Source organism: Pleurotus ostreatus (genome assembly GCF_014466165.1).
Source record: "Pleurotus ostreatus strain PC9 chromosome Unknown scaffold_4, whole genome shotgun sequence".
NCBI classification, from domain to species: domain Eukaryota; kingdom Fungi; phylum Basidiomycota; class Agaricomycetes; order Agaricales; family Pleurotaceae; genus Pleurotus; species Pleurotus ostreatus.
Genome location: NW_023503159.1, coordinates 42831 through 60499, shown reverse-complemented (window position 1 = coordinate 60499; position 17669 = coordinate 42831). Strand labels below are relative to the sequence as shown.

At 51.8% G+C, this 17669-nt stretch overlaps 6 protein-coding genes across 6 annotated transcripts; 2 read left to right on the top strand and 4 right to left on the bottom strand.

Annotated features, from left to right (window-relative positions):
* Positions 1 to 105: 105 nt before the first annotated feature.
* PC9H_005853 (uncharacterized protein) lies at positions 106 to 940 on the bottom strand (the record flags this gene model as incomplete). The annotated part of the gene is made up of 2 exons (XM_036775412.1): positions 106 to 798; positions 854 to 940. The coding sequence occupies 2 exons, from the start codon at positions 938 to 940 to the stop codon at positions 106 to 108; spliced, it is 780 nt and encodes a 259-aa protein (XP_036631431.1).
* A 1401-nt stretch (positions 941 to 2341) lies between these two features.
* Positions 2342 to 2857, bottom strand: PC9H_005852 (uncharacterized protein; the record flags this gene model as incomplete). The annotated part of the gene is made up of 3 exons (XM_036775411.1): positions 2342 to 2456; positions 2508 to 2642; positions 2730 to 2857. 3 exons carry the CDS (start codon positions 2855 to 2857, stop codon positions 2342 to 2344), a joined length of 378 nt encoding a protein of 125 aa, XP_036631430.1.
* Positions 2858 to 5095: 2238 nt separating this feature from the next.
* On the bottom strand, positions 5096 to 6286 carry PC9H_005851 (uncharacterized protein; the record flags this gene model as incomplete). The annotated part of the gene is made up of 1 exon (XM_036775410.1): positions 5096 to 6286. The coding sequence occupies one exon, from the start codon at positions 6284 to 6286 to the stop codon at positions 5096 to 5098; it is 1191 nt and encodes a 396-aa protein (XP_036631429.1).
* Positions 6287 to 8352: 2066 nt separating this feature from the next.
* PC9H_005850 (uncharacterized protein) lies at positions 8353 to 10036 on the top strand (the record flags this gene model as incomplete). The annotated part of the gene is made up of 2 exons (XM_036775409.1): positions 8353 to 8425; positions 8481 to 10036. The coding sequence occupies 2 exons, from the start codon at positions 8353 to 8355 to the stop codon at positions 10034 to 10036; spliced, it is 1629 nt and encodes a 542-aa protein (XP_036631428.1).
* An 828-nt stretch (positions 10037 to 10864) lies between these two features.
* Positions 10865 to 12951, top strand: PC9H_005849 (uncharacterized protein; the record flags this gene model as incomplete). The annotated part of the gene is made up of 4 exons (XM_036775408.1): positions 10865 to 11280; positions 11364 to 11924; positions 12146 to 12449; positions 12844 to 12951. The coding sequence occupies 4 exons, from the start codon at positions 10865 to 10867 to the stop codon at positions 12949 to 12951; spliced, it is 1389 nt and encodes a 462-aa protein (XP_036631427.1).
* A 283-nt stretch (positions 12952 to 13234) lies between these two features.
* Positions 13235 to 15527, bottom strand: PC9H_005848 (uncharacterized protein; the record flags this gene model as incomplete). Its single annotated transcript, XM_036775407.1, has 6 exons — positions 13235 to 13450; positions 13507 to 13864; positions 13917 to 13964; positions 14015 to 15059; positions 15124 to 15403; positions 15456 to 15527. The coding sequence occupies 6 exons, from the start codon at positions 15525 to 15527 to the stop codon at positions 13235 to 13237; spliced, it is 2019 nt and encodes a 672-aa protein (XP_036631426.1).
* Positions 15528 to 17669: the final 2142 nt, after the last annotated feature.

The window sequence follows — 17669 nt, the reverse complement described above, 5'->3', positions numbered from 1 at the left end:
CACGGAAGTGTCCAATAGTATGTCCGTAAACCAGAAGCGTACAATGGGGTAAGTAAAAGCGAAATGTCCACAAAAGTCCGGAATGTTCAGTACAAGCGAACAATGTCAGGCGGATGAACGTGTTTCATGGGAAGGTTTCGAAGACCAAGGATCTGAGCGATCAGGGACCTGTTTGCCTCCCACCATCTTCAACTTGTAGAAGTGGCATATCTTGACCGAAGTGGTGGTCCTGCCGGTGGTGTAGCGGGTGAAAACAGTCTCGCAGTACGCACTGCACTTGGGGTCGAGGTGCATGACCTCGTGCGTGCGCTCTGCGGATACGATGGGGGTCTTGAGCTCGGAGTTGATGATCTCGTTGAGCACGTCCCACTGCGATCGCCCCGCAACACGCAGCGCATCTTCAACTTCGTCTCTCAAAACCTCCACTTCGCTGAGAGGCACCAACCCCTCCGTGCGCGCAACCCAGGGCTCGTCGTCCCAAATCGTGTTCCAAGTGATGTTGGTCATCACGAGGAACGCGCCGAGGAAGAAGTGGTGCGGGGACGAGGATGCTTTCCGACATAAGCCAGATTCGGCTATGTGCCCCATGAGCGCGAGTGTGCCGTAGACGGTGGTGAGGAGTGGTGCGTCTGATGTGCTTAGGAGGCGGTAGATGAACGTCTCGAGGTCGACTTCAGGGGTGCTGAATGTCGGCGTCCTGTAATGGCAGGGAGACGACTTGACGTAGCGCGTGGTGTACTCTGCGCATTTGGCAGCGAGACGCTGTGTCTTGTCGACAGGAGAGGGAGCGTCAACCTTCTGAAATCGATTAACGGTTAGAGGTAGGTTCTGAAGGAGGGGGTGCTGGCTTTACCTGAGGGATTGACTTCTTGTGGACTTGCTTACGGGAAGACATGATTTTGCTGAGTCGTTGGGTTAGTTGAGGCATGATGGTAGACATGGTGATAAATGTTGTTCTGGTAGATGTCGAAGAGATGCTGCTGGAAGAAGAGACAGATGCGAGGTTTATATACCTCTCCAACCCCTATTCTAGGATTTGCACTCCTTCCGCGCTCACTCGACATCCGCACATTTGGTCCGGATTCGAGGCATTTTTGCCCCGGAAGTTGGATTTGTTGTTACTAGCCGTGGTCGTGTCATTGGCCGATCCGTTCCGTTGCCCGATAGGAGTATAGTGCTTTGCTTCCGTCGATTTGTTTCCGGTGGGCAGACAGTCGTATTTCTTCCAAATTCTGAGCCTTGCTGAGCGTGAGTCTTGTGGTGATAGTGAGAATCTCGACCATTAGCAAGTCAGCCTCACATACCAGTTGTTTTCAGAGTATAGATCTCGAATGGGAGCTCTGGCTTCCTTTACCCAGCCAGTTGCAAACCCTCCATCCCCTTTTACCCTTTTACCCCCTACCCCCTTGGGCAGGGGTTCGGGCATCCCGGCAGAGGAGACACGAATGTTAAGGTGGTGCGATTCGGATGTCTTCTCAACGTTCCGTTAGAAAAACCTATGCAAGAAAACCTGTGCTGTATATGTCGACTCACCGATAATGACGAAATCGTTCGTAATAGCCGTCCACCCAACTGTCAGTGTTCCGGATAACTTCATTATACGGGGTGTCTTTTGCCGCCACAGTGAGGCTGATCATTGATGTGACTGGGGGACAGTTCGACGAAACCGAACGTCGAATGGGGAGCAAAGTCATACGTCATAAATAACGCAATTCCAGCTTGCTGCCCTCGTCTCGTGGTATTCGATACGGTGTTTCCCGCAGAAGGGCCTATTGAATCCCCGATAAGAAAGTCATATAGGTGACTTTCATTGGACGGGCACTCGTAGTCAAACTTCGCCTCGTTGCGGTCTTCAATACTGTCCTTCTTCTGGGAAGTAATGTGAACGATCGACTCCCTTTCACATTGCCAAATTGAACCGAAGGTTATGGGCACACAGGACATCTACCTAGTTATACCGGTGGTCGCAGAGTGTGGTCTTTCACGTAAACTCAGAATCCTGAACCAGTTTCGCGGCTTCAGCAGAGCGGGGCGCGATGCAGCATTTGAACGGAACTATGTGTCTGTCAACCATTCATTAGCGATTAGCGCATCAGCAGCCTATAGCAAGATACCCAACGCAGACGCAAGCGCCTACCTTGTGAACCCAGGATCCCACCGAATGTCCGGTTCGATGTTCCGACCTTCCGCGTGCTTCGCTTTTGTGATGTCAAAGCAGAAGAGCGTAGACGCAATCGACATCAAAAGCGAGTCCATAGCAAAAAAGCGACCGGGGCATATTCTGCATCCACGTAGACGAGAAATAATGTTGACAATATGTGGAGACAAACCTACGTCCAAATCAGAAGTTCGGGATTGGGTCGAGAGTCTTGGGGTTGATTTCACCGTCTTTCAGAAATCGTTCTGGATTGAATGTGTCCAGATCGGGGTAGTGCTCCTCGTCTCTCAAGAGTGCCCTAGAGATGGTTCATTTCTCGATGACGCCGCACACGACGTTGGGAGCTTGCCAAGTAAAATCGGAGACAGTGGATCCTTTCGGTATAAGATATCCCTTGTATTCGTCGTCCATTGTGAGGCGATGTGCCACTCCTGTTGGGCGATCATAAGGGGTAAACGAGGGCGAAAGGAACGAGTTAACCTGCCTAACGGAAACACGGACTGCCATCTACGGTTAGGATAGCATGTGTAACAAATGAGGAGAAAGGAGAAGTTGGGAGTAAGTATCAGACCTTATAGCTTCCAGCATGATTGCTCGAACATATGGTAAGTGTTGATCCTCAAAGATAGGAAGTCGTGTTCCTAGGTACGTATCGAGCTCTTCTTGGCCTTTCTTTTGCACTTGGGGATATAGAAGCATGGCTGCGATGTCTCAGCACCGCCTGGCAGACTTCTCATGAGCTGAAATACGAACGACACAAAGACGATGCGCACCTGCGTAAGCGATCCAGGTAACATCCTTGATTACCTCTTCATCGGGGGGAGTATCAATGCTGTACACGCCCCTTTGTAGACAATGAGATAAAATACTTGGCTGGCCCTTCCCTTCGCGCTGCGGTATCACCAGAACGGCAAGGTGACGGAACTTGGATGGAACTGTAAGCGGCAGAGTACTCACTAAAAGGTTAAAACCTTGTCTATATGGAGCTTCCCTCATATCCACAGTATCGGGTCGCACCCTTTCCGCGTAGGCTTTGAAGCGAGCCCCAGGAAACCAGCTTGGGATATACTTCAGGAACGGCAGGACGTCGACAAGGAAGTTGCCTAGGGGCGCGCGGTAGTGTAGTGGACTACTGCGTAGCTGCTATTGCACCCCCCCGGCAGCAGTAATCGGAAAGCATGGCATGGGGGCAACGACGATTCGCGAGGATCGAGAGTTATATACCTTAGCCTCCTTTGGGCCTGAACAAGGCGTACCATTCACCAGTAATCACTTGACATACCCGAATTCACGGCGTGAGATGTCCCGTAACTCTTGCTGCCAGGTCTGCGTTCACGCTCATTACATCACGGTGTTGATGAGTCGGATGGCAGATCGTGAGGGCTATCTTACTTCTAGGACGACTCGGCGATGTACTTCATTCAACAGAGTAACCTGCCGAATGTCATCAGATCAACACCAGGGTTAGAAACGCCTGACCAACCACGAGTTCGAACAGGAGTGCGACGAAAACGTAGCCTCCAACCGGTACACGAATCGCTAATCGAAGCAAGGTTCAATGCTCTGACACTCATGGACTTGCCGTAAGGGGTGGCGCCTGACAATCCGACGGCCAGTAATAAAGTGCACTGTAGCAGGAATTAGAGAGACGATCACACTATAGATGGACGTACCATCAGCTCCGAGAGTTGACTAGTATGATACTTTTAGTTACGGCCGCTGGTGTTCCGCCGGAGGAGCGTTCACATCGAGTACACTGCTTTCGTGAATTTAGTGATCGATACAAGCACGGCCGTTCCGTGGAATGAGTGTCCTCAGCAATGCTGGCGCGGGAGCAACCCGATGAGAATTCATACCTCAGCGCGTCAACGGGGAGATACGGCGAGAAACGACTCCTTGACGTTCATACGTGAAGGGCATCTACAAAAATAAACGGTTTCGCTGGTATGCGAAGAGCCTACACCATATAGAAAATCGTTCAAATCTAAACGTCTGCACGTTATCAGGAGGTCTAGCCATCAACTGACTGATAAGAATTCACCTTAAGAACCCGCAGCGAAGCACCAGTCGCTTTACCCGTTCATATCCACCTCAGAACATCCCCGCAGTCGTGAACGAGAGGAACCAAAGCGACGCAGGCACCCAAATTGCGTTCCCAGTTCCTATTCGAAGCAAGGCAGCAGCAAGGAGAAACGTATGGATGGCTCCTGGCGATGGCACTGATATTGAGAATCACAGTGTATCCATACTATATGGGCTGTGGTCCTCATCGTCGTTGTATTCGGTAGAGATTTCGACAGGCTTCACTTGCTTGTACATGGATGTGTTGACCTTGGTGAAGTTGACAAGAGGTTGCGCGGATTGCACGAGAATCGAACGGGAATCTAGACTTTGTAGATATCGGCGCGATACATGTTGGTGGGAATTCAGCGGACTGCACTAAGGTATCGATGCAATGATCTCGACGGGCAGGTGGCGTTGAAAAAAGAAAGCGACCATGGAGCTTTGAAAGACGTTCTGACTGTGGGAAGATATTTGTTATTGTGGGAATCTCATTCGGTCAAGAGCGCAAGTTCAAACCAAATTTTGACTTCATTGTAGCCACCGCTAGTCACCACACAACCGATAGTCCTGTCATCTCAAACTGAAAATGCTCGTTTAGTCGTCCGTTCACGCGTGCCCGACCAACAGAAGCCCCCACAGTATCGCTAGAGCTCTGGGATATTTAAGAATGATATGGCCGCTCAAACCACAAGATCGATGTCGCGAGCGGGATAAGCACGTACTGCATCAAACAGTAATAGGAAACGATGCATACGAACATGAGGTACATATCATGGATTCATTTCCCATCAATGAAAGGCTTCGATGAAGAGAATCGACGAGCAACAGACCGAGGCAGTAAGCAAACAAGTACAAGAGGAAAAAAACGACGATTCAGAACTTCTCCTTCCTTCCCTCCTCATTCCTCTTGTTCCTCTTCCTCCCTTCGTCAATAACTCTAAGCACGGGCGTAGCTTGCGGGCTAGGTGGTTCGCATAGCGCGGGAGGGACAGCCGCTCCAACAAACTCGATATACCCCTGCACGTGTTGGGGCCCAGCTATGTCGCGAAGTTCCTCAAACGACTGTGGGGTCGGGGGCGCAGGCAGCGGACGTATCCTGCTGCCCTGTATAGGCACATAGTCTATCCCGGAAGGCGTAATCCGGGCGTTGGTCACGACTGCAATCGCCGACGCGACCGTCAAAGCTAGCCCCGTAGGCAAGTCCCCGTAAATCCTGAGAATATCCCAGAGATTCTGTCCCTCGACAGAGCCGATATTCCATGCGTGCGGTACGATATCGTACTGGTTCCAGATGTTTGCGTTCCAGACTTGGTATGCGCTGGGGCCGACTGTGACGAGGGGAAACGATTCGGCGAAGAGGTCAGCGAATGGGCGGTTCCCCGGAGTCGGTCCTGCGATTGGATATGCGAAGGTATTCCCTGGGGGGATATTGCTAAGGATACCTGCTTTGAGAGCAGTCAAAGCAATAGTAGGCGAAAGTGCGCCTCCAAGGCTATGACCGGTGAACACGATGCGGGTATCGTCAACGGCGGGGATTCCTCCCAGGAATTGGGATAGCGTCGTGCCGTCACCAGCGGATGGAATGGTCAAGAGTCGATTTACGCCGTTGGCAGTGCCCAACGCGATATACGCTTTCGACGGGTCAATCGAATCTGGGTCAACGGGGACAGGAACGGAACTCCCCCCATCGCGTGCAAACGTCTCGAAGTCGACGACGCGGTCGATATCCACGTCTTCGTGAAAGTCCACATCCGATTTCGTAGCAGTGCCTGCCATTGCGACGACGTAGGTGTTCCAGAGTGTGCCGCTGCCCCAGTCCGCCGCGGCGTTGCGGGCGACGTAGAAGCTGTGGTCGGCGGAGGAGCATGTGTCGTCTGGGTTGAGCTTCCAGGCGACTGGCCCCCAGACGACCTCCCAGGGCCCGATGTGCAGCTTGTCGATAGAGGGCTGCAGCGCGTCGTCCATCTTCTGCTGGAGATCGGCCTGCGTGCCTAGGCAACCCGTCGCAATGCCTGACGCGAATGAGAGCGAGAAGATCTGCTGGTGGATATTGTAGGAAGTCATAGTTCGTAGAAGTCGGTGCTGGGGCTAGATCAGGGGTTGGATTCAGTGCTGGTGCGTAGCCTGCGACGTGAAGTCAGTTCGATGAATTGTGGGAATATACAAAGGGCTCACTACGTCACAAGGCGGAAGAGTTGGTTGGGAGAACAGTATGTGGATTGACTGAGACTTTATACTCCAGGACGACGAGATGTAGATATCATCTTAGTGCTATTTGGATGGGTTCCTGAAACACCAGCAATTCAGAATGGCGCAATTCGTCGAAACTAACGGAGATGCGTGCTGCTAAGCGCATCGGTGACAAGGAGTGTTTAGAAGCGAATTCGAAACCGAAGAGAATTCTATGATGTCGCAGAAGGTTTGGTCATGCACGGATGTGGCCTATGGAAAGGATCGAAGCGCATGGAACAGCGCCTTAGAGGTTACACGGAGGGCTGGGGAACCCTCATTGGCAGTGATTCTCTGACATGAAGAGGGACACGCTACACTGAACCTGCGCGGCTGGTCAACGTAAGACGCACAGGGTGGATTGTAGGTGTTGAGTTGGGTGCGGACCTACAGAATAATGGTACTCCCTTGTCTGTAAGAGTAGTGAGACGATCTGAAGCACTCGGAACATGACACGCGCGTTTCTGACATCTCAAGCTCAAGCTCAAGCCTTGAGCTTGAGGCGCGGTAACTATTGGGTGTGTTCAGAATCAGAACATAGAGCATAGAACATAGTCAATAGACTTGCACTCACGCCGCCCGACTTTGACATTTTCTATTCGGTCCAACGACAACGCCGATCATTGAACGATGCTCGAACGGGACTGAGAGAGGGGCAGCAATTCAATCGTGTGTTCTGGACTGCGGTACGGCATGTACAGCAGGTACGAGAGGCATTCAGTAATGTGTTGATGTAGAGGCAAATATGAGAAACGTCCGCGGCGCTTTGGCGTGGATATTCGGGTGACCTTGCGTATGATTTCTTTCGATGTTGACGTGTAGAAGCTGTCGTCATGGGAGGGTTCGTCCATGTTGCCATTCTCAAGTTGCTGAAGTCCCGGGGGGCGGGGGGCGAGGGGGGAACTAAGGTGGGTCCGATTAACGGTTTAGCAGCTAGGTAGTCGTGGACAAGGTAAACTGACCTTCTGGGTCTTTGGACACGTTGTCGAGGATATCGAGACTTGCTTGAATAGCGCGGAGTACCAAGCGTGTTTCACGTCCATCAAGTACCCCCGAGTTGGCGGCATTGAGTCACATGGAGAAAGTCAAAGGAAGGTTTGTGCGTGTAAGGAGATCTTTACCATTTGGGCACGCGCAGAGACAATGAGATAGAGCATCACGAATTTGAAGGAATTACGCAGATCCGACTGATTCGACCGATTGAAACCTGGTGAACGAGTGAAGGAAGGTCTGGAGAGTGGATAACTTGGAGGTTACGTTCGTCCTAATTTGTCCCAAGTGAGGAAAAACACTAGCAAGTAGACCATACGCATAGCCCGCAGCCACGGCCCCCAATATGGAAGGATTAACGTCCATTGCGCGAGCGGAGCTGCAGCGAAATTGGGAGACTCTGGCGACAGCCAGATTGTTTGTAGGAGAGTCGATTGCGCCATGTGTAGCCAAGCTCTGTAAGCAATTTGATAGAATAAATTTTCGCTCGATACTTCAGCGCAATGAAGCAGGATTTTTCTAAGTCAAGCGTTTGGACGGTTGACGGACTTTTTGCGACGTGGAACACAGAGAGGAGTGACCGAGTAACGCACCTCGATCGAAGTCACACATGGCGTTACGGGTTCTTCACACCACCACACTCGACTCCAATTCTCCACGTTTTCTGGGCAGAATACCCTCTCTTCCTCCTCTGGATGGTTCCATGAGACAACACGTTCATGAATCAACGGAAATAGCTCGCGGAAGAAGGCAAACGATGGGAGACTCTCAGTTAACGCGGTTCGAATTTGAAGACAAGAACCCAGCAGGAACCCCGTAAAGTTAGCGTAAACGATGGGCGCCTAAGTGAGTCACCGAAGCACACGCGCAAACCTCACGTACCAGTGGTCAGATTGCTAAGGTCTTTCGACATGTTCTCGGACTCAGAGTCAGAATCAGAGTACGGCGTATCAAAGCCTCACCCCAATCCAGAGCTCACCCACCGTACGCCTTCTGCTATTCTTCATTATTGACCGTATATAACTAACACCACAATCAGGCGATTACCTCGATACCCCATCGAATTGCACCGCTCAAAACCTCATTGAAGCAGAAATTGCTGCCCACGAAGCCGCCATACTACAACTCAAAGTGCGCAGGAATGCATACAGCCCCATTTCAAAACTCCCCGCCGAAATCCTCGCCAAACTCTTCATCCTTGTACGCCGCAGTTTCAGCGACTTTGGCGACTTCCCGGGCGGCCTTAATGTCGCTACCGTTTGCCACAGCTGGCGTGAGGTCTTCGTCAGTACAACGCAACTGTGGGATGACCTCGATCTATCGAAGATCAAGTCGCAGGACTGCGCCGAACTCATGCTCGCGCGCTCGAAGCAGGGTGCACTGCATATCCAGTGGACAAGGCCGCTGCTTGACCGATCTGTCCTTAGCGCTGTGTCGTCACAGATCCTGAGGATCCAGGACCTCGACATTTGTGGCCAGTCTCTTGCCATCCTAGATTTCTTCCCCTCCAAGAACAGGGCGTTGCCGGAGATGCAGCGCCTAGCCCTACGACGACAAGTGCGCGCCACCGACGCTCCACCCATCTCCATGGAAAGAGTCCTCAGCATGGACATGCCCCGCCTACACACCCTTGAACTCCAAAACATCTACCTCCCCTCAATACGTGTTTTCCAGCCGTCCCCTTGTCTCCAAACCCTCCATATTACCACACCAAAGCGCCTGCTATCCCTCCCCGACATTCTTACAGTCTTGCGCGCCACACCTACTCTTCACGACCTCACACTCACGCACGCCCTCTTCCTGACGCCCCCTAGCCCCAGTGCGCGAGAGGATCCCAAGTACGCGCTCGTGGATCTCGCACAGCTCACATCCCTGTCCGTCTCCTGCAATCACTTCCGCGATATCGCTCTCCTGCTCCAGCACGTCCGCTACCCATGCTCTGCCCGCGTACTCCTCCGCTCCGTCACATTCCCCCATGAGGCTGGGCTCACGGAGCCGGGGTGCCTCGAGGTCCTGACCGCCGTCCTCTCCCGCTGGGCGCAAAGCACGTCAGCTGGGCTAGCAGATCGCATGTGGCTCCTCAACAAGTTTGCGTGGGACTTTAAGATCGGGGTGGCGCTCGGAGAAGTGCCGCTGCTGGATATACACTGCGAGGAAGGGGGGAGTAGGGACCAGCTGCGCCATCTGTTCCATCTGCACACATTGCTTCCCTCACGCTGCGTCCGTATACTTCACATCAGTGGGTTTGGTGCGATCGAGCACCCCGAGGAGTGGAAGGAGCTGTTCGTTCGGAATCATCAGGTGCAGAGGCTGGTGCTGGAGACCCAGGAACATCCTCGGATCATTCAGACGTTGACGGACCAGTCGGACACAAGCATTCTACCCCAGCTCAAGAGCCTAATGCTGATAAGATGTTGCTTCGATGGTCATCGTTCCGATCGCAGGTTTACGCCCCGTGTTAGTGAGCTTCTCCAACAGCGCATAGACCAGACACCCCTCAAGATCTTCAAAATTCGAAATTGTGTCATTGAACCAGCAACAGTGCGGTCCCTAAGGAATATCATCCACGTCGATTGGGATCAGTTCCTTCCTTAACGTCGTCGCTCCGAGTAGCTACAATATCTGTAGCTTCAGTCACGAAAATGATAGACATACACATGATCGCTTTCTACTCTCAGCCGAGCCCCCGTCTGTGTCGGCCTTGCCGTCGATATCCTTGGTCGTACTCTGCGCCTCCGCCATAACAGCGAACACAATTCTCAGCTACCGCCCATCAAATCGGCGTTGAACTAAGTGATTCTTATTTCGTAGTATTGCAAATGATAGAATGCCTCGTCTGAGGTAACGAAATCCCGCATAGTCACTATCGCAGCGTCGGCTCTCCCCGTGGGATGGTATGTGCTGCGGAGATGGGCGCGCGGTTCCCGTCGTCGCTGAAGATTGTCGCATTCTTCTCACCTCTGACGTTTTGGCAACATGGGCCGGTCTCGCTGATATTCTCCCCCCTCATACACAACTCCTCTTTCTCCCGTCTTCTTCCTCAAGCTGCAACCTTCGCACCTGCTGGACTCCTCGGACCCTATTATATCGCTAGCTCGCCCTCGTCCTTTGCTCCCTCCTTAACGACATCTCATATAACCAAGATATCAACCACGACATACATAGGCATGGAGGAAGATCAGATCGTCCGACTTAGCTACGAGCTTCAAACACGCAAGACATTAATTTGAACTCGATGGGGCCAGTCCGCCAGACTCTTATGCGTGTTCACGGCGTAAGGTGGAAGAACCATCGGGTGGCAATAGCTATAACGAGTAGGAGGCCTGTGGTCACGGGCTGGCCACTGAGTTGACTTTTGATTTGGGTGGCTCTATCCCTCTCCCCACAGACTTCATCGTTAGCCACATACTTGCGACCTAGAATATGGCTACGAACAACGACGACCGCACACTAGTTCGAATTTCTACATGGACGCCAGGTGCTTCACCACCTCGTTTCACGTTTCAATCGCCTCGAAACTTCCATGATACCGACAATACTCGAGCAGTCCCATTTGTGTTTCCGTCACCTTCGCCACTGACCCGTCTGTCTCCTCATATAACCGCGCAAGTAACTAAGCCCGCGGTAGAGCTTCCCCCAGAAATGTGGCGCGCAGTCCTCTCGCATCTGCCACCAGATGAAGTCATGCGTGTCCGGCGCGTCAATCATCTATTCTACGCGGTGGCGCTCGACCACCGCTTTCGTACTCTTAGTATTCTAGACGAGACCTTCGACGACGATGAGGTCAGCAAGGTTGAAAATAATGTCAAAACTTTCATGCGAAGGCTTGGAGACGCTGCGTGAGTGGCCAAATATATTCTTCCCCGTTATACTTGTAGTGTGTTCTGGATGGGCGTGCTCATTGAATGTGTAATGTGTTTAGGAGGTTTCCGCAGTTCGCGAGGCGCATCCAGAAGATCTCAATCTGCATGCAGCATCTCAAGGCCTTGCAGACACACTACACATTCATCATGGCAAACGAAACCAAAACGAACGACGCAGACCCTGGTGCATTCGGCTCCGAATGCGACTTCGGGGAGGATTTCATGGATTGCATTTGCAATGTCTTCGCCCACGCGATTACACTCAACGAAATCAGACTAATATTCCTTAACACCCCAGCGGACGACGAGGAATTCGAGCTTGAGTCTCTCCAAGACTTATGGTATCGCGTGCCCAACCCACACAGCCTCACATCTTTGACACTCCAACTGGACGTCACGAAACTTGGGCTGCTGCTGGATCTCGCACCGTACATCCGCGCGCCCTGCTTGAAGGAACTTTATATCGGTATTGAGCGCTACCGGCGCCGTGTCCAGCGCGACAGAGTCGCTTTCACAAGGATACACGCGTTGTTCAGAGAGGTTGGGCCAACACTAGAGAAGCTGTCGGTCTGTTCAACGATCAAGCACCTCACATCTGCGGCTCTCGACAATGACAGTGAGTTTCCGCCGTCTAACGTTTACCCCAACCGAAGTCTCACCTAATGATCTCGTACTCGGCAGTCATCATGCCTAACCTCCGAAGGCTGGATATAGACGTCATGCTCGGCGCCCACGAGCCGATACACGCTATTAACAACAACTACCCCGCGCTCATAGTCCTATTGATGCAAGTATGAACGCCCATGATACCCTCCTTTTCATCCTCTTCCCCGTGGCTGAGCTCCTTGCATCTCCCAAATCTGCGTGAGCTGCACCTGGTACTGCATGCTAGGGTGGACAGTGATGCATTCTGGTCCGGGACATTCGACGCCCCTCGCTTGGAACAGCTGTACCTCAAAAACTGCTTCCAACGCTCGTCTACGCCGGACGATGTTGTACGCCTGTGTGACTTCTTCCAAAGCCCAAGGCTCGAGCTCCTCGAGATCGAGGTCAGGGAGATCGATGTGTTTTTGCTGCGGCGGCTGAAGGCCGCCTTCCCGAATGTGCGCCGTCTGGGGATTGTGGCGCGCCCGTTGAGAGGGGAGGTGCGTGTTCTTTTTTCTCTTTCTTTTTGTGCGTGTGGTTAGAGGATGAAGGATGCTGATGTATTAATGGTCGTGTGGTTTGGGTTTGGGTTTGGTGTAGACGCGCCAGAAGAATGTGGTAGGCCGCCGGGAGACATTCATCCCGGAGTGGAATATGAACATGCGGTACAGGTGCTTCCATACCACGAAGAATCACGTCGGGGGGCTGAAACGGCTGGCGACTCTGTACACGGATTCTTTCTTCGCCGTTTGAAACACTTTTGTGCTGAAGCGCACTTGTTGTAAGTAGCTAGAATGTAAATGTGTAATTGTGGAAATGTAATAGTCCATAATTGTGGCGATCGCAGAAACGGGTGGGCTGGGGAACGTGATGGTAAGGTTGACAGTACAGTAGGGCTCGGAGAAGGAGCAGGCCTATGATTTCTGCAAGGCACTGAATTTGTTCGGAGACCAGATCGAGCTACGAAAGAAGATGGTAACAATGAGAAGGGTAAAGCAGTAGCTGGCTACGTACTGATTTCCGCTGCCCATTCAAAGACCTACTATGATTGGGTATTTGGACGTAAGCCCGCTGATTACAAGTCGCAACCCGCTTGCCTACGGTGTTAAATTGGCTGGGCATCCAGTCAGCCATGATAAGCCGTTTGGGACAAAAGTGAGTTGCACTCATGAGAGCATGAGAGATCATATACATTGCTCCAGGTCAGATAGAGAGGCGAAGTAAACATGGAATATACATAAGTAACGACAGATAGGTGATAGAAGTAATTGCCATCTGCTATTACTCAATGGCCACTTCCCTCGGAGTGCAGCAAGTGACACTCGTAGAACTCCAGCTCCTGTTCGAGTGCATCCTCGATGGTGGCCTCTTTACGCCACCCATGACCTTCGCCAGCATATCTGTGTATTTCACATTCCGCCTGACCAATTGCACAGATGGCATCATGCATCTGTTGGGCCTGTTCCACTGGAACGACGCGATCGAGTTCTCCATGCAACAGCTATTATTCCATGCAGTGAGTTATCCAGTCCGGGTGTATGCATTGCAAGTACTGACCAATAGCGGGGACGTGACCTTATCTACATGATAAATTGGAGATCTATCCTGGTACAGTTGAGGGTCCTCTTCTGGGGAGGCTCCGATGAGCTTGTTCATGTAGTAGGATTCAAACTTGTGTGTGGACTCGGCGAGCTTGGCTACGTCGGAGATGCCATAGGACGCGGTACCAGCGGTGAAGGCAGCCGGATTCGAGCTTATCGTGAGCGCGGCGAGGGTAGTATACCCTCCTGCAGAGCCTCCCCGGATCGCGGCCCTTCCAGCATCAAGGAGACTGTACGGCTCTTTCGAAAGGATGTCCACGGCCTTGATCGAGTCCTCTGTATCTACAATTCCCCATTTTCCTGCGAGGCGTTGACTTCAAGTATAGCTCAGAATGAGGTGTGAAGCAGGGGAGAGGCGTGACCTACATATACGCACGACCGTAGCCTGATGAACCACCGTAATTGACATCCAACCTGTTAAGAAGCTATTAAGGCGCATCTTGACACGCAGGGGTGCTACGCACCAGGCCCAACCTCGGCTTGTAAAATATTGTTTCGTCAAGTTTAGACCTTGGCCTTCGAGGCCCGTGGGACCTCCATGGACATTGACGACACAAGGTGGTAGTTCGCCCGGGGGACCACTATACGCTGGGTTGGTAGGGGCGTAGTAAATGACGTGGACAGGAGCATCTTCTGGGCCGATGTCGTGAGGCAGAGGAGCAGAAATAATTCCGTCTGGGAACTCGACTGATATATCCTTCGTTGCGGCAGGTCCAACCACCGTAAATTTGGCGTCGTTGGGTTCAAGGGAAGAAGGCAGGGTGCAAAGAATTATAGCACTCTCTTCGTCAACTTTGGGGGACGAGAATACTGCTTGATGACTTGCTGTAGAAACAGCGCGGATGACATTGATGGCCACGAAAGGCGACTCGATGAGTTTCGGGGGAGCCCCGCTTTGGATGTCGGCGAGGTATATGACGGTTTTCCCGTCCTTCCACGCCGTGCAAAGGATATGTTGTCCAGCCTCGTCGATGGGGGCATGCGGTGACCAGCCTAGCGTCCAGGCCGGCTGGCTGAAGTCGTTAGCAATGGGTTCGAGGAATACCGGCGTAGCTTGGCCACCTGTATACTTGTGAAGGTTTTGATATCCAGATTGATCGCTCGTGAACAGCAAGGTGTCGTTGTTGATCCAGGATGGAAAAGCGACGCTAATCTGGGTGGGCTCACCGGCAATAGTGATGATGTTCGTCAAACTGACTTTCCCCTCCGTGACGCTGACATTAGCGTGCCTAAGTTCAGAGCCCTCCCAGGGCATATCTGGGAAGAACCACTGAAGCCAGATGAGACGAGTACCGTCTGGCGAGAACCTTGCATTAGAATAGAAGTCCGCGCCAGAGACCAGGGGAGTGACTGTCTTCGCCACCGTGTCAATGATGCAGAGAGTATTCACTACTTTGGATGGGGCTTCGCCGTTAGGATCATCGGTGTGGTCTTCCATAATTGCTACCACAAGTTCAGGATTCTTGGGATGGACGTCGAAATCGGCGAACCGATGGAGGCTTTGACTATCTGTAAACAGAAACGACCAAGTTGATTATTGATTGATTAGGCAATTTTCGCTTCGGAGGCATACCTGGAGTAACTGCCTCAGGAGTGCCCCCCTCCGATTTGATATCTATGCTGTACACCCGGCCATCGCTGTAGTTGGAGAAGTAGGCGATACCACCGTAGATGATCGCAGCACCTCCGCCGTAGTCGTGCACCCCTGTGCGTACATCCCAGTCCCCACTAACTAAATCTCGACGTGTATCAGACTCGACTAGGGCGTTCTTTCCCTCGTTCGTTGGCCGTAATTCGACGTGGTAGATTTTGTTCGTGATGGGATCGACAAGGAGCTCTGCTATTGAATTGGACTGGATAAGCGATCAATTAGTTTATAGGTCACAGCGATCCTAATTTACGCACCAACTGAGCAACTTGGGCGGCACTGATTGGCGATTCCCAAGTACCGTAGGGAGCTTCGATGACGGTGCTCATGTTGTTATGAAGTGAGTGGGGATTGGGAGTTAACTCCATGGAATCCAAGCCCTGTTATATAGGCCATTGGTAGTCCTCAAGACCCGCGCTTGAACTGAGCAACTGCGGGCTTCGTTATTCAATACGTGATGCATCGCTGGCAGGCACCATTCTTTGCTGTATTTCTTGCTGTACAACTGTGATCGGATTCAGGCTACGTGAATCTATAGATAATTTCCAGCCGTCTGATCGCTGAACCGAACAAGATACGGCTCCACAGACCTGGCAAGGGCACAACTGAGCGCAACTAAGTAGGGGATAAGGGATTCCAGACCTCAAATCAAAGCTTTTACTTCAAGCTTCCGGGTTGGGACCTTGGTTGAGATGCAGTCAAGGCGATAGCAGGGTTGGGTTACTTTTCGACGTCGAGGTGATGGGGCTCTCACCGCGCTGTCTGCCCGTCAATGTAATCCCTCTACCACAGCAGTTATTCCAGGCTGCACAGTTCGTCCCTTCTTCAAGTTGACCTGCGTGTAGGTGGAGCATGCGATAGATGATCCAAATTGGTATATCGATTTACGGCATAGACATAGCGAATCCCTTCTGCAAGTCAGTATGAGTCGCACGGGATACCTGAAGATGACCATTTGAACGTACATTGATAGAGGACCCGAAATCAATACTCTACAGCTCCATGCGGGACAGCAAGGAGACCCCACTCCATACGCTCGTAGCGTGCCAATTTAGGCGACTACCAACTTCGTTTTCAATGATTCCACAACAAGTGCTAACATTACGCAAGTATCCCTTGAGTATCGCCTGTATGTTCTTCCGACTTTAGGGTATCGTCTTCGTATACATATATCGGTTTTCTGACGGAGAGCATAGCTTCGGGATTCGTAATTTTCGAATTTCGTGGGACGACTGTCGAGATTATTGTATCATTCTTTGCTCGAGGTCTTCGGTCCCACGGTTCAAATGTTCATGGGCTCATAAGCGCCCGGGGCCTCTCCTTTGTTACCACCATTGAGAACAATGCGCTACCACCCTCGGAAGAGTACCAAAACTCTCTGAACTATGTTTACATCGCTCCTCATCGTGACATCGAACGATAAGACTGACCGTCGGACTCCAGATTCTCTTCCGTCTTGACGTTTAACGGAGCCAACCAAACGCCGCCGTTGCTACAAATATCGCACACCAGCCCAATCACACTAGCCCGAACATAACGTATAGAAGTCGCACAATTAGAGCTAATGCGTCCGTTCTAATGACTTGGAGTGCTTGACGCTCGAGGTGAGTAAGATATCCCCCCCTTGCTGATGAAAACTTTCAGCGTTCCCATCCGAGGGGCACGAGTCCCCCGTACTATACGGCGAGATCTGAACAGAGGGTAAAGTTGTCTTTTCGTACACAGTGACTCGACTCCTTTCGTAAATCGTAGGCCGTTGGAGATAGCGGCTACCGGTGCGAACGAGCGTCGGTGGTGCCTAAGCTTGATGGTTCCTGTCAGTCGTGAACCGCAGTTGTCGGATTCTGTAAAGACCCTCCTTGAACCCAATTCACGACGTTGACATTATACAACCCAAGCTTTGCTGAACTCGGACTCGAGAGGTGCATTGTATGATCCCGACGCGGGCATCTACTGGTAAACGGTCCTTCAACGTGAAGCTTGCCGCTGACATTGCTTTGTATCCCGAACCCGGCCGACCGAATGGCGAAAGTGGCTTTTTTGAAGCCGGTTCGATAACCTTCCTTCTTTGCCTAGGCCGGCAACATATCATAACACCCCCTTCGGGATCTATATCGTCGCATTCGCCGATCCCTTGGGGTAACGCTCCCCCCTCAATCGAGCACATTGTATTTTTTGTTCACTGAGTTCCACGTTGCTCCACGCTGGAGCAGGCAATGACAATTGACAAAGGGACCACGCTCTCGGCGAGGACGCAGCGGCTGGTGGGCCTCGCAAAAAATCATTCTCTTGATATGCCTTGCTCGGTGACGAGACGAGTACTGAGAGGCCCGAGAGTCCATCGCAAACTGTTATTTTTGTCTTCCGGGCAACCTTGTGCGTTATCAACGCATCAGATGCGTACTCCAATAGGTTATATTCACAGTATAGATGTCGTATAAAGGGCACGCTTGCGAGTACCAATTTCGTTC